General features: G+C 44.4%; 1 protein-coding gene across 1 annotated transcript; it reads right to left on the reverse strand.

Annotated features, from left to right (window-relative positions):
• Window positions 1-294: 294 nt before the first annotated feature.
• LOC133933890 (high affinity choline transporter 1-like) lies at window positions 295-15,502 on the reverse strand. The gene is made up of 6 exons (XM_062381129.1): window positions 15,409-15,502; window positions 9,350-9,429; window positions 5,485-5,624; window positions 5,278-5,414; window positions 1,062-1,279; window positions 295-986 (listed from the first exon to the last, which is right to left on the reverse strand). Exons 1-6 carry the CDS (start codon window positions 15,500-15,502, stop codon window positions 426-428), a joined length of 1,230 nt encoding a protein of 409 aa, XP_062237113.1. The 3' UTR covers window positions 295-425.
• Window positions 15,503-15,919: the final 417 nt, after the last annotated feature.

Here is a 15,919-nt window from a genome sequence, read left to right on the forward strand (position 1 = left end):
TTAATCAACTTTATTAAAAGATAATGGTGAAGTGGTTCAAATGAAAGTGTGTAAAAACAAAAGATTTTAAGTGCCCTGTAACATCACAGATTAGAACGCCACCAATATGAAGGAGTAATTTTCGACTATTACGATATCGGATTTTTTTTATCACAATCTTTGTAGTTCAGTAGATCTCACTGTCATTTGTCCCAGTTTAAACAATGAACCAAATAAAAAAGACCAAAGTTTCAATAAGAACTTATTTTAATGCAAGAAAGTCAATCTTGTTGAACTGTAGACAAATGTGCTTCGTGAACTGGTGCCATCTATGTCCACTTGTCTTAATGCCCCTGTGTTTGGATGCAGAAGTCTCCATAGGGATGTAGGATGTGATAGAGCTTCCTGGTCTGTGTTAGGATTCAAACAACATATATTAAGGGACTCTAACACTGTGAGCTAATCATTGGCTCTGAGGCCTCAGTCTGAGGACATGTGTTATCCAGTCTCTCTTTCTCATCATCTTCTTTGGCCCCATGTACCAGTGTCAGCTCTCGTGCTGATTGCTGGACTTTCACCTTGAACACGTCACACTTCTCAGGTAACAGGCCTTTGTTGAAGAGCACAGATGTCAGATAGGAGAACAACACAATGGCAGCAATGGCAGACAGCATGGAGATGGTCTTAATTGGAGCGTGCTGGACATAAACTCCGTCCTCAAGAACACATCCTGGGAAGTGGAGGACAACTGGCAGCCCGAGTGATGGGAGTCCACTGAGAACTCTGAGCACCAAGCCCACCACACAGCCCATAACAGCTCCATAACCATTGGAGATATTGACGAAGAGGACGCAGACTAGTTGAGGGAAGATTATGATGTAGGCCACTTCAGCACTAAGAATCCAGAAGAGTAAGACACTGTTTTCTTGGCTGGTTAGTGATGTACCAACCAAACCCGCGACCATCACAGCAACTCGGATCGCCCACTGAATCTCTCTGTCTGATGCCTGGAGAAGAAGTAGAGAGGAGGAGGTGAAGAGGTTTGAGATACTAACTATTATGTTATACTTCAATGTTCTCACCTGTGGCCTCATAATTTTCTTGTATATGTTGGATGTGAAGACAGAAGCAGCAGAAATCAAATCAGAATCAGCAGATGACATCACAGCAGCAGCAACACATCCTGTTCCGATTATGGAGATGAAGGACGGGGTGAGGTGCTGTAATGTGATGGCCAGGATTTGAGCTGCTTCCCCAAGTTCATATGGAAATGGAGAACCATAAGACGTCAGGTTCCAATCTGAGGAGCAGACCAAAGAAAATTCATACAAAAATAAAACACTACAGTGGACACGGTATAAAGTAAAGGATAAAGTAATCAACTGTCCAAATCGTCAACAGAATCGCTCCTAATGAAAGGCTGGTTAAGCAACGTGGTTATAGTGATCAAGCATTCTGCCTACAGTGATCATTTGGGGTGTTGGTACCAGGTATTTGTGAACTACAGTTCGGCCCATGTGTGTAGTCAAAGCCTTGAGCACATGGTCTTTGTTCTGGAGACAAACCAGAGCCTCCAGAACTCAGTTTCCAAAGGGTGCCTCAACGTCAAACAGGTATGAAATCTATAAGCCCAGTTCTCCCTTCCTTCTTTTTCTGTCTACTCAACCATCTGAGAGGAGAAGTGTGGCTGTCCAGCTCGATTGCTCTTTTACACTCATCCTTTCGACTTATCTCTCAGAGAAGAGGTCACCTCTCTTTCTGCTCAGCTTCAATGGAGGAGGTGCAGCTCTACACTCACCGATCGATGGAATCTTCCTCCCAATCAAAGCTCTACCAACATTCAAGCAGGCCTCCCTATTCAGTTGTAGCCCCAGTTTATGTTGACTGTTATTGATCACCGTTACTTTAACGTTCTCTCAACATGTCAGCTACATGTCTAAACATTTAAGTCATGGACGTTATATATTGATGGACATATGGTTCTGAGATGCAGTACAACTACAAACTGCATTTTAATTTTGTTTTTCAATTCTTAAGCACTAAAACTCAACCGTTTTTTTTTTTTTTTGATTTGTTTGAGGTTTTTAATTAAAACAACATGGAAAACCAAATGTTAATACTTCTTTCTATCAGGAGGCATGCGCGCGCGTAGGCACATCAGTGGGCCGCGGATTACTTTCTAGTCAGAATAGTGGTCCCTGGGACAAAACCAGTTGAAAACCCCTGTGGTAATAGATCAACCTTGGTTTCAAAACCACTGTTTAGTAAACAAATCAACAAAAGGTCACCTTGCTCTGTACCTGCTCACTAAGTCATGCAAAGATGTTGCTCCTTGGTTTCCTTTGATTTAACCATTGATTTAACATATTTTGTTCTTTCGGTAACATAAACCTCTTAAGAGGCGGGTGAAATTCGCCTAAAACACCTGTTTGAGGACACCCAAATTAAATTGAAAGCTGTTCTTGAACCATTTGGAGTACATGCACGGTCTTGGTCTCTTTTGAAAGGTAACATTCTGAACTTTCCCTCCCAACAGTCAGAATCACTCTAAGTACTACTGGCATTGAGTAATAGCAGTTGGCACACAGTGAAGTAGAAGGTTTATATTTTCGCCTAAATATTTTTGGTAAACATGCCTACTGATGACTCTAGCTGGGACTTATGAGCTGGAAAACACAATGGGACCCTAGCATGAAGCCTTGACTAGCCCAAGTTTAAATTTGATAACAATACCACACAAAATTAATATTTGACAGATTTTTTCCTAAGGCCATGTCTCAGCGTTTTCCACAAAGGCCATTTGGAGACTCCAACGGACCCTTTGTAACCATGGTAACCAACCAGGCTAAAAAGGCTAATTTTACACTCAAAATCATACATTTATATAAAGGAGAAAAAAACGGTCATATGGTTTAAAATTTATACAAATAAACATCTTTCATATATTTTATTAACATGTAGCAGTAGCGGGGGGATGAAACACTGACACTGACGGCGCGCTGACATTATGCAACAGCTGACAGTGGCTATTCTTTGATGTAAGTGTGTTTTGGACTGATTATGTTACTGGATTGGATCGTCTGGACCTTTAGCAATGTACCAACACCGTTTTTGTTGGAATTGTATTGATCTGTGGAATAATATGATGAGTCTCAGGTAAGTGACTTTAACTTTTTCCTAATTTCCGGTCTGACTGATGCTGAACTGAGACGTTGATCGTACCGGCTCTGGGGCCTCATGTACTAAGACTTGCGTGGATTTCATACTGAAACTTGGCGTACGCCAAAACCCAGAAACTGTCTTACGCACAAATAAATTCAGATGTATCAAAGTGTGCGAACGCATGGATCCAAGCACGTTTCTTTTGTACATCTCAATCAACGTGGAATTGAGCGCACATGCCGACGTGCCAAACTCCTCCCTGTCCACGCCCTCATTTAAATATGCAATTTCATTTAAATAGGCCCCTGGACCTGAGATTCACCTCTTAATCCGATCACCTGGCACCATGAACAGAGTTAAAAAACGCAACTTCACGGAGTCCGAGCTCGAGATTTTGCTCCACGAGGTAGAAATGCGCAAGCATATGTTATTTGGTACCCTGTCAACAGGGATAAATGCTAAACAAAAGACAAATGAGTGGGAGCGTGTTTGCGAGGCCGTCAATGCAGTGGGGTCTCAGCAGCGCACACACTCTGAAATAAAAAAAAAGTGGTCAGACCTCAAGGTGGAGGTGAAGCGGAGGGTTTCTGCCCATCGCCGAAGCGTGACCGCAACAGGTGGGGGGACGGGAGTGGGGGAACTCTCCCCCTTCGATTTGAGAGTGGCCGCTTTGATCGGTGACACAGCTCTCATCGGAGTGGTGGGAGCCCATGAAGGGGACACCGATCATCCCCAAGGTAAATATGCTGAATTCATAAATGCTGTAATTATACTGGTCATACAATTGGCTGCTTACAATACACAACATAAAAAACACACAATGAATGAATGCAGAAGTGCACCGCGGGCGACATTTCTAACTTTACGCCCGCTTTTACTGACGTGAATACTGAACACGTCAGAGAAACATGATATTTGGATGTGCACAAGCCCCAGATGTGCATTACGCTGGTTTATACATACGGGACAATTACACGAATAAAGCATTTACTCACCCAGAAGCCACCCATCGCGTACAGTGCCAGCCTCCAGCCTGTTCCCAACCATGCTGTTGGTCAGAATGAATGAATCGTGCGTTGAACCAGGCCACCTTGCCACGATGTTAAGGAGCTGCATTTGCGCATCACATATCACTTGGACATTGATAGAATGAAAGTGTTTCCTGTTAACGTAAAAAAAATTCATCCTGTGATGGCGCTTTTATGGCAATATGTGTGCAGTCAACAGCTCCGATTACATTAGGGAAACCGGCTGTTGCTGCAAATTGCGCTTTAATATGGGCCTGTTCAACAGCATTGTATGGGAATTTGATGTACCTGGATGACATTCGGATGATTCCGTCCCACACAGCTGGCATGGCTCGGCTCAGGGTGGACTGGCACACTCCTGACCGATCGGCCAGCTCCCGCTGGAAGGCCCCTGTTGCCAGGAACCCCAGCGTGATCAGCACCTGTGTGGGCACGGACAACCCCTGGCTCCTGGCTGTGTGGCGCTCTAGGGCCGGCCGCAGCTCTGCGCACAGCTCCAGTAATACTGGCCTGGGGAAACGAAATCGGCTCATGAGCCAATCGTCATCATTTGCGAGTAAGTCCTCGCGTTCCCTAAATATACGTTCCCTTCGGATGTGACCATTTGCGATGTCCTCTAACAACGCTAACACAGCCATTGTTAAAACAATTTTCTTCATCCATTGCGCATGCTTTTATAGCCACCCATATAATTGCAAGGTGTGTTAATTGTTCATTAGTGTGTCTCTGATTTGCAAATCACTCTGATGAGTCATTGTTTTCACCTTTTTTCCCAGTTTCCCAGCGTCACCTCTAAGTGTCGCCAAAGGAACAATAGCTGTAGAAACGTGCGTACGACAGCTCTGGAGCTGGCGTTGGGACCGCACATTTTTACGGTCATTTCACGTTTTGTACATCTGAACGTGAGCGTGGAAAAGGACGTACGCCACGTTTTTCTGCGTACGCAACCTTAGTACATGAGGCCCCTGGTGATCAGATCTTGAAATGGTTTACATCAGTGGAATCAGAAGAATCTTAGCTTTCTAATGATATGCTGCATTAGTACCTAGCTGTACGACGCAGATGTTAGATTTCACAGTTTACATTAGTATGTAGAAGTTGTCAGTACCTGTAGATGCAGCAGCTGCCCCAAGCAGTATTGGAGGTGTTCCAAACACAAGTATGAGGAAAGCAGCAACTAAGCACGAGAGCTTAGCTGTGGCTAATGAAGAAGCTGCCAACGTCCTCTGATGTAAACTCTGAAATCTTGAGGATTTCTCTCAACACTAGTGAAGTACATTTGACATCAGCCACAGTTTTGCTCCATCTTACAAACATCAAGAATTCATCCATCATGATCCCGGTCTTCTCCAGTCCTGGTGCACCAATCCAGGGAGCGTGTAAAGTGTTGTTCATCAGTGTCTTGCTGATGTACAAGCAGTTAGGGTTCATCAAGACAAAGGGAACACACAGCCACTAACATCATCGTATCAGGCCGTCATGAAGTATCAGGAGCGGGCGAGTGAGTCTGTGTGTGTGTGCGCGCTTTATAGCGCAGCGGTCCGTAGCTCCGCCCCCCGACTCGCGCACTCGGTCAGGGAGACACAGTGATACGATACCGATATTTAAAATAATAATCTGGCCGATAGCCGATATCGATATTTGTTTATTTTCTTTTTGTTGTTATTCATTCACCCTTTTGTGCCAGAAAAATAATTAAATCATTATTTAAAAAAGCACTATTTAAAAAATGTTAAGCCCTTCATCACTCTTATCTTTTAATGAGCACAAATTGAATCAGATTTATGAAACAATCTTTGATTTAACAAAACTTTATTTAACAGAGACATATTATGCCCATTTTACCGCAAGTTGAAATGGTTCCTTGGGACCTTAATGAAATGACTGTAACATATTTTGGTCAAAATACCACAAGGATAATTTAAAACAGCACCTTTTTACCCTGTCTAAAACAGCCCTGTTAAAGTATCATTATAGAGAACGCTCTTCTCATTGATTTACGGTAGCAGTGTTGCCCGTTTATTAGATGTATTATGGCTTCTGTGTGTATGACGTATGTTGTCAATTCCCTTGTTACCTGTGCATGAGACGGATGAATAGAGCCGATGCACTGCACATGATAATATAGTACTTAATAAGACGCAACGCTCATACTTTTTACGCCAAGTTACACTGCGTGAGTCAAGATAACTTAACAAGCCCTCCTTAAGGCCAATGTATGCTTCTCCGAGTCCGTTGCGGACTGACGGACGGACGGATCGGACGGACCCTTTTTGATTTATAGTTCTACGAGCCTTTTTGTTGTGAAAACAATTCACCGCCAGAACAGTAGATGGCGCAACTGAAGTCGAGCTTAGAGAAGCCTACCTCATGAGGTATATAGAAGAAGTCCACGCTGGTTTATTTACGTCCTCCCGGCTCCTCACACACAGTGAACGATGGCAGCTAACAGAAAAAGGATGTTGATGACGCGACAGTTTTTGCTGAATAAAGTGACACCCAGCGGGTCATAATGCTTGTGTTATCGTGTCTTAACGCAGCGGTTCCCCGGTCTTGTTTCCAAACTGCGTTGCTAATTCAACAGCTGCAACAGCTACACGGAGGCAGCTAGCTTCCCCCCAGCTTCCACCCACAGTCAGCAGGGACACCCGATACTAACTACTACCGTTAGTTAGTATCGATCTAAAGTGTTTGCTTCTAACCTGACGGTGTTTGAGAAACAGTGTCATGAGCCGTGGGATTAAAGTCAGCGGGTTTTTGCGCTGTTCCCACCGCAGTTAGCATGGTGGTTAGCCCGCTAGCCACGTTATGAAAGTTCGTTATAACCGTATGTGACCGTACACACATGCCGTAAGTGCTCTAACCAGCCACCGTCAGCCGGACAACGCCGCTGGCTTAACACACTTGTCACATTAATCATAGAGTCGTAGTTGTGATTTTGGTTTATTGTGATGTAGGGAATGGAACAGGAAGTTTCCATTCCGAAATGCTGGCGTAAGCGGACCAATCACAGCCAAGGGCTATCCGTGGGCTCTCCGCCATTTCGACGTGTAGTTAGAAAAATGAGAGCTGCACGAAAAGCTCTCCGAGGAGCCGCGGAGAGGCACGGAGAGGGCGTTCCACGTTGGAGAAGGCGGTCCTATCTGTCCGTGTCCGTCAAAACGGAGAAGCATACATTGGCCTTCAGTTTTACCTGTTTTTATTGTCGGGCAGAAATCACATCGCGTCAACACCCACCGTGGCCCTTCGCGATGCTTGTTTTAATTAAACAGTCGGATTCCCCTGGTCCGCACCAGTTCTTAATCAGCTGCCCCCCCCCCCCCCCCCGCGCGAACGGAGGGTTCCCCAAGCGGTTGTCGTAGCTGATGTGATCCGCGAGAAGGGCCGACACACGTCCAGAGTGGCCGCCGCTGACCGCCGTACCCAGTCCCCTCCAACGGCCCGCCTTCCGCGCCGGCGATGGACACCGCCCCGCGGTCCAAGAGAAAGAAAGCCCATGCACCAGCGCCACCGGATGAGGACCTCCCGGTGCCGCAAACTGAGCCTCCGGCGGCGCAGAGAGGAGGGCGACGGAGCGACTGCTCCCCCAGCCGCGGCACGTGCCCAGCGGTTTTACCACAAATATGAACATCGGCCAAATAATTCGGTGCATCCCTACTTAAAAGGGTTCTTGATACATTTGTACAGAATAACTCTCGCTTCTATTACACAAGATAATGTGGCCTCGATGCCCAGCTGTAAAAAACCAACAGAATAAAAACACAACATGCCTCCAGCCAGCTTCTGTGGTGTCATCCAAGTATCCAGAAGCCCTGACATTCATATTGCACTCCAGTGTTAATTTTGGCAGCTATTTTCGATTTAGTCTTAGTCTTTTGACGAAAATGTATTTTAGTTTTAGTCACATTTAGTCATTTTTATCCTTCTTAGATTTAGTCGAGTTTTAGTCGACGAAAACGAATTCCATTTTAGTCTAGTTTTAGTCACATTTAATAGCCAAATTAAACTCATTTTCTATAAAAACATATAGCTGCAGCCTAATAGCTTAAAAATATATATTTAGTTTTAAATGTGAAAACAAAAAGTGAGAGCAGGTCAGACTGGAGGCAAACACAGAACCTGCAGCTCGGTAGAAACCAACTGCAGCTTCTGCTCTGATCAAGAAGCTGAGGCGCTGATCTCTGATCAGCTGAGACCAGAGAAACTCTGTTTTCACAGTTTCTATAGTTAAGAAGCAGTCAGTTATTGATCGGCTGTTCCACGTGAACGCGCTCTGCTTTCACTGTGTCTCCCTGAGCGAGTGCGCGAGTCGGGGGGCGGAGCTACGGACCGCTGCGCTATAAGCGCGCAAACACACAAAGACACACACAGACTCACTCGCCAGCTCCTGATACTTCATGACGGCCTGATACGATGATGTTAAAAAAATTATTGGGACTTAGTCAACCACCAACATTTTCGTCTCGTCAACGAAAGTTAAAAATAGATTTAGTCATAGTTTTTATTTTCAAAGACCCGTTTTCGTTACGTCTTCGTCTCGTCTTCGTCATGGAAAAAGGCTCGTTAACGAATATATTTCGTCATCGTTTTCGTCAACGAAATTAACACTGTTGCACTCCAAACGGCGTCATTACATTTCATTGAGCCGACGCTTTCATCCAAAGCGACTCACAGTAAGTGCATCAACCATGAGGGAACAAACCCAGAACAACAAGAATCAAGTGACTAATTAGCTTTAAAAAAGCCAAACTTCAAAGTTTTATATGTAACTGCAACTAAACAGACCTAAACTTTTTTATTTGTTAACGAAAAAAGGTTGAATCCAAGTTGTGTTACAGCTCATCTGTCCCCCCCCCCAGCTTCTCTCCCCCTTCCCTGTCTCTCTTCCCTCCGCAGGTGTGACTCGGATCAGGCTCTGCCGGACAGGCTTGCCACCGCACCTGCAGCTCGTCTGCTGCTCAACAACAGGACATCTACCCTGGTCGTGGTCCCAGACATCGCCAGTTCGTCCTCGACGCTACAGTGGTAGTTTCTCGTTCTCAGCTGCTCTGAATCGTGCATTTAGAGTTGTTTTTCCCCATCCTATTCGGTCCTGTACTCACCTTGTGATTCCCCTCTCGATCGTCCTGCCTTCCCTCCTCGCTGACGACCTCGCAGAGCAATCAGCAACCACGTCTTACATCCAGTCTCTTGTTAAATAGACGCCCCCTGAACTCCCCCCTTGACTTGTTCTGGTTGATCTGGTTGTTCTGGCTCTGAGCTGGGGTTTTCAAACATACCACAGGGTAGTTAAACCACTGATTTACATTTTTTCTCGATTGCTTCAGCACGATTTTTAAAACAGGGCCCGGTTTTTCAAAACACTACACATAATTAGCAGAACACCTCAGATCCTTTGTAAAATGAAACACTCTTGAAAAATCGATACAATAATTGATCAAAAACATATTTTTTTACCATATGAAACACATACCTTCCATATGACTTAATGCGGTTTGAACCAGTTACACACTGCTGTTGTGTAACTGGTTCAAACACTTTTCACAATTCTACTTCTCAGTGATTAGTGTACTGTAAGTGAAGCACACAGAGAAAGTACAAATATACAATAAATTCACCAAACACTACACAAGACCAATACTGCAGACTCATAATATAATTGATTTCTCTCCGTATTCCTCAATCAGTCAACATGTCAACATGGAGAATCACAACAAAACATGTCCCAGGTTTCATGCTATTACAGTCGTGTGCATGAAACTGTAAGCTCAGCAAATATCAGACCAACAGAAGATTCTGTTTCCAGTTCAGGTCACGATGACAGATTTCACTGTGGATCTGCTAAGATCTGAACTCTGAGTCCAGCTGCCTCAGCCTTAATCCGTGGTTCACGACAGGGTAAACTAGTGCTGCACGGACTTCATTTGATAAATCTGGTCCACTTCTTCTTTGAGCATGTTGTCCTCCTGCTTCATGTCTTCCTCTTCCTCTATCTCTACCCGTGGCACGGCCTTCGCCTTCTCCTCTTTCTCCGTCTCCTCCTCCGTGGATTCCCCCTCTCACCCTCACTCTTCTTCTGACTCCTTCCATTTTGGTTGAAGTCAGGTGTACTCAGCTGCTGCATTTGTATAACCTGATTGGTGTGTCTACAATGAAGCAGGTATGTGTTTGTCTACTTGTACCTGTTGAACCAATTGGCTAATATGGAGAGGGGGGGGGGGCTTTTGACAGTCAGTGCTTTGGAATGCAAGGAATGGGCATCATGATATACTTCTGTGTCTTATGTATACAAGTGTGTTTAGTGTTTTGCAAATCTCTTTTACAAAAAGTGTGAGTCTGACATCGTGCTTATAGTGGTGCAGATCTGGGCCCATGTTCGGCTCCTTGAGTGTAAGGTTTTAATAACTGTGTATTACTTTTGATTTTAGTCAAAACTGTAAAATGTTTTGTTCTTTCGGTAACATTAAATACAACATATAAGCTGATTAGTTTACATGTAGAAGTTGTCAGTACCTGTAGATGCAGCAGCTACACAGACTGTACAAGTATCACTGACTCATATTCCTTCAAATACATTTATTTTAAACTGACATTTAAACACACACACATATGAGGCGAGGTTAAAGTGCCACTGTATATTCTTACTTACCTAAACCAATTAGTGTTAATGCTTCACATTAGCCTGGATGCCAGACGAACTTAGCCCCGCCCACAACATTTTAGGTAACGTAATCAACCACGTCATAGTCGTAGTTATAACTACCTTTAGGTCGAGGGTTGATCGATAGGTCGGATTAGAAGATCTCTGCAACGCCTCCATCTCTGCCTGTGCATCGAGGAATATGATGGTTCCAATTGGTGGGGGGCGTTATTAAAAACGACATATCCACCATTTTGAAGCCAGTTTCACATCGAGTTCTCCTCTCTTGGCGCTACTTCACTGTCCGTGTGCAAACGAGTGGGGGCGGGGCCTGTGTGTGTGAGTGTAATGCTGCGTTCCAGATGACTAACGGCTCCAGTATGCTACTCCGAATCCATTACAGACGGACGGACGGATCGGACAGACACTTTTCATTTATAGTTCTCCGGTGATGAAAACAATTCACCGCCAGAACAGTAGGTGGCGCAACGGAAGACGAGCTTAGAGAAGCCTACCTCATGAGTTCTCAGAGGAACTCCACGTTGTTTATCTACCTCCTCCATGCTTTCCTCACCCACAGTGTATGATGGTAACTAAATAAAACAAAGTGTCACCCAGCGGGTCAAAATGCAGCGGTTCCCCGGTCTTGTTTCCGAACTGCGTAGCTAATTCCACGGCTTCAAGCTACTCGGAAGTAGCTAGCTTCCCCCCCAGCTTCCACACAAAGCAGGGACTCCCGATACTAACTACTACCAAGTGATTGCTTCTAACCTGACGGTGTTTGAGAAACATTGTGATAGCCGTCGAATTAAAGTCGTGACAGCGGGTTTTGCGCTGTTACCGCCACAGTTGGCATGGTGGCTAGCAAGCTAGCGCCGTTATGACAGGGCTTTATAACCGTATGTGACCGCACACACATGCCATTGAATCTATCTAATCTAATCTAGTGCTCTAATCAGCCATCGTCAGCCGGACAACTCCGCTGGCTCAACAAACTTGTCACATCAATCATAGCATCGTAGTTGTGTTTAGGTTTATTGTGATATAGGGAATGAAACAGGAAGTTTGAGGTCCGGAAATTATGTCTTCCGAAATGCTGTCATTAGCGGACCATTCACAGCCAAGGGCTATCCCTAGGCTCTCCGACATGCCGATGTGTAGTTACAAAAATCAGAGGTGCTCGAAAAGCTCTCCGAGGTTCCTGGAGAGGGAACCTCGGACCTGAGGGTCTACAGTCCGATCCGCACTCATCCCCGTCTGCATGCCGAAGTGTCCTTGGGCAAGATGCATAACCCTGAATTATCCCTCCTATAACGGCAAAGTGCTGCTAATAGCTGCACTGTATGAATGTGTGTGTGTGTGAATCGGTGAATGTAAAACTGTACTGTAAAGAGCTTTGAGTGGTCATCAAGACTAGAAAAGCTCTATATAAATACAAAACCATTTACTATTTACAGCCATGGTCACATGTCCCTCCACATTGTAACCGCCTCTGATGGCGGTCACTGATCAGTAAGCACAGTGATTTAAATCAAACATATTTAATCATGTCAACTGGTTAAGAACATACATATAAATACTGTGCAAGGAAAACCTTTAAAGACAGGTTAAGGGGGATTCAAAATTCTCTATTAATATGTATAATAGTGAACTATTAATATGTATGATATTAGTAGTTGCTGACTAATCAGAATAAATATTTTGTTACAAACGAAGCAACTTAAATCTTTAAGCACACAGAGCAGGTAAATTCATTCTCTCCTGTTTGACTAGTCATGTGCAGTTAGGTTACCTATTAGTCCAAATATGTTACACTAGAGCAATTCAATGATTTCTCTCCTGTATGAATCTTCATATGTCCAGTTAAATGGCTACTTTGTCTAAATCTTTTACCACACTCAGAGCAACTAAATGGTTTCTCTCCTGTATGAATCCTCATATGTAAAGTTAGGAGCATTGTTGCTAACTCTTTTACAACACTCAGAGCAGCTAAATGGTTTCTCTCCTGTATGAATCCTCATATGTCCAGTTAGATGGATCTTTTGTCTAAATGTTTGACCACACTCAGAGCAGCTAAATGGTTTCTCTCCTGTATGAATCCTCATATGTAAAGTTAGCGAACCAGATTGGGCAAATCTTTTACCACACTCAGAGCAACTAAATGGTTTCTCCCCTGTATGAATCCTCATATGTTTAGTTAGAGAAGCATTTTTGCTAAGTCTTTTACCACACTCAGAGCAACTCAATACTTTCTTCAGTTTTACATTTCATTTCACTTAGAGGCTGTTTGTTATTTTTTGTATTTAAACCAGACGGAGGTTCCCTGGTCTGCATCCAATCATCTTCACTGTCTACAGTCTTGTCCTCAGAACCTGGTTGTAAATTTCCATCAGGACCTGAGATCCTGGCTGGTTGTTGTCCTCCACAATCCGCTCTGTTCTCCTCAGTCTGACTCTGATGAAGCTGTGACAACTGAGGTTTCTCTTCTTCTTCTTCAGTCTTCACAGTGACAGCAGTCAATGTGAACTTGATATCAGCCTGCTCAAGTTGTTGAAGCTGCTCCCCCTCCGGATTGGTCCACAGCTCCTCCTTTTCCTCTTTAATGCGGGGGGGCTCTGGGTCCTCCTGGTGCACAAGGGGGCTCCACTGCTGCTGCTCAGGGAGAACCTCTTCTTTATTCACCATCAGCTGCTGTACGTCTGCAGGACAAACTGAAACACAAATACACACGTTTATAATTTCCTGAAGTGTTTTAAAAAACTTGTGTTGTGTCGTTTAATGTCGACTGTTATTATTTTTGAATGATCACACTCAGGAAGCAGAGATGTTGAGATGGTTTATAGTTGGTCTTACGACGCCGCTTGTTTAATTAGCTGGGTTAAACCAAGTGTTTCCAGGATAATATGTTTTATATTTTGAGGCCAAATAAACCATGTACAACACGAGCAGAGCAGAGCGAGTGGAGGCTAGTTAGTTGTGTCGTGTTCGGGTCAAATCTGACCGATTTCCATTTCGATCAATCATAAATATTGTGTTTTACATTTTATGGTCTCAAGGGCTTATGATATCCTCCACACTAGTCATTTGAACATTTACAATTGCTGATCACTACTTTCATTGAATTTTGAGTTGTTTAGTCAACTTTGTAACACCTGTGGTGTTCCCGGTCAAAAATGACCGCCATAGGAAATGAATGGGTGACCCTAGATTGTGTTCATTCATCAGATAGTACACAACCACAAATACACACACACACACACACACACACACACACACACACACACACACACACACACACACACACACACACACACACACACACACGCACACACGCACACACGCACACGCACACGCACACGCACACGCACACGCACACGCACACACACACACACACACGCACACGCACACGCACGCACGCACGCACGCACACACGCACACGCACACACACACGCACACACGCACACACGCACACACGCGCACGCACGCATGCACATACACGCACGCACACACACACACACACACTCCACCCCACGTGAACCCCTTTCAGACTGACCATGTGTCCTCTCTTTCCCGTGCTTATGTGCCTGTCCCCCTACGTGAACCACACCTTCCAGACTAAACGTGTAACACTTCAAAGTTACCAATTAGGTGTTTGTTATGGGAACCTGGCTCTTTCCCGGGCTAATGTGTCCATCCCCCCACGTGAACCACACTTTCGATACAAAACGTATGATATCTTCTCACAGATCCCCTATATATAGCTTGCTTGTGCATTGCTCTTATTTTACTCTGAACACAATGAGTCGGCGCCCGATCAGACGTTTTTCTGTCAGAGAGGCTCTTGACCTTTTTTTTCAAACTGATGAAGACGGGATTGGAGTTGAACCAGAAATAGAGGAGGATGTTTCAGATATAGAAGACAACGATCCTGATTTTGATCCAGACCATCATGAGACCGAACAGTCAACATATGGCGAGGAAGAGGCCCCTGAGGAAGAGGCACCTGGGGAAGAGGCCCCTGTGGAAGACACACCTGAGGTGACATTCCAGTCCAAGGATGGCAACTTGCTCTGGTATTCATCCCCCCAGGACAGAGGAGGCAGAACAAGAGGGGAAAATATCATTAGGATGTCTTACATGTTTCAAATGTGATGCCTACGTTTGCAAGACACACTGTGACCTGATTGCAAAATGCCACTCCTGTGTCTGAACACACACACACACACACAAACACACACACACACACACAATGTGTTCATGTTGATGTTCTGATGTTCTGTGAATTTGGTCTCTGTTTAGATTTTTCTACAACAAATGTTAATTTTGGAATACAACTTTCAATTTCTGTGATTATTCACTGCAGTTATTCATGTAACCAGTAGTCTGAGACATTGTTTACAGGTTAAAAGGGAGTTAAATACAATTTGGTGACAATCAACTGTTTTTGTGTTAATGTAAGGGCAGTTAAAACAGGCCGGTCAAATTTGACCGGGAGCACCAAAGTAAGGGGGGAGAAACGAACACGACACAAAGGTTAAGCTGTTTTCAGAGCTGATGCTAGCTAACGTTAGCCTGTGAGCGGCTCCTCCAGGGACTTACCGACTCTGTGCAGCTGGAGTTTGGGCTTCATCACAGCATCCAGCAGCCTCCTCTGGCGGTAGATCTCCTGCTCTGACCAATCTAACTGCTCCATTCTGTCTTCATACACCGCCACGGTTTCCTCAAACACTGGGACGATCTCCTCAGCCGCCGCCGTTAGCCGCTCGGTTAGGTGTCCCTAAATAAACTCCTCCGCCTCCCCGCAGCCTATAGGAGTTGCCGTCCTGTCAGGTCAATTAACACATCCAGAGCGGGGGAAATGACAGTGCTAAAAGTATAAAACTTTATTAAGAACTGACCCGCTACAAAAAAACAATTATAAGCTAATGTTCACTAGGTCTATATTGTAAATGTTTATATTTCTTTATGAGTGATAATGTATGTTAAGATGTTTGAGGTAAAGAGACACATAATAATTGAATGTATGTTTTATGCACTTTAAAATGCAGTTACACTCAGAGAAATGCTTGTACTTGAAATTGTAATTAATTTGAATAAGATGCAGTCCGGA

Source organism: Platichthys flesus, chromosome 22 (assembly GCF_949316205.1).
Source record: "Platichthys flesus chromosome 22, fPlaFle2.1, whole genome shotgun sequence".
Lineage (NCBI taxonomy): Eukaryota > Metazoa > Chordata > Actinopteri > Pleuronectiformes > Pleuronectidae > Platichthys > Platichthys flesus.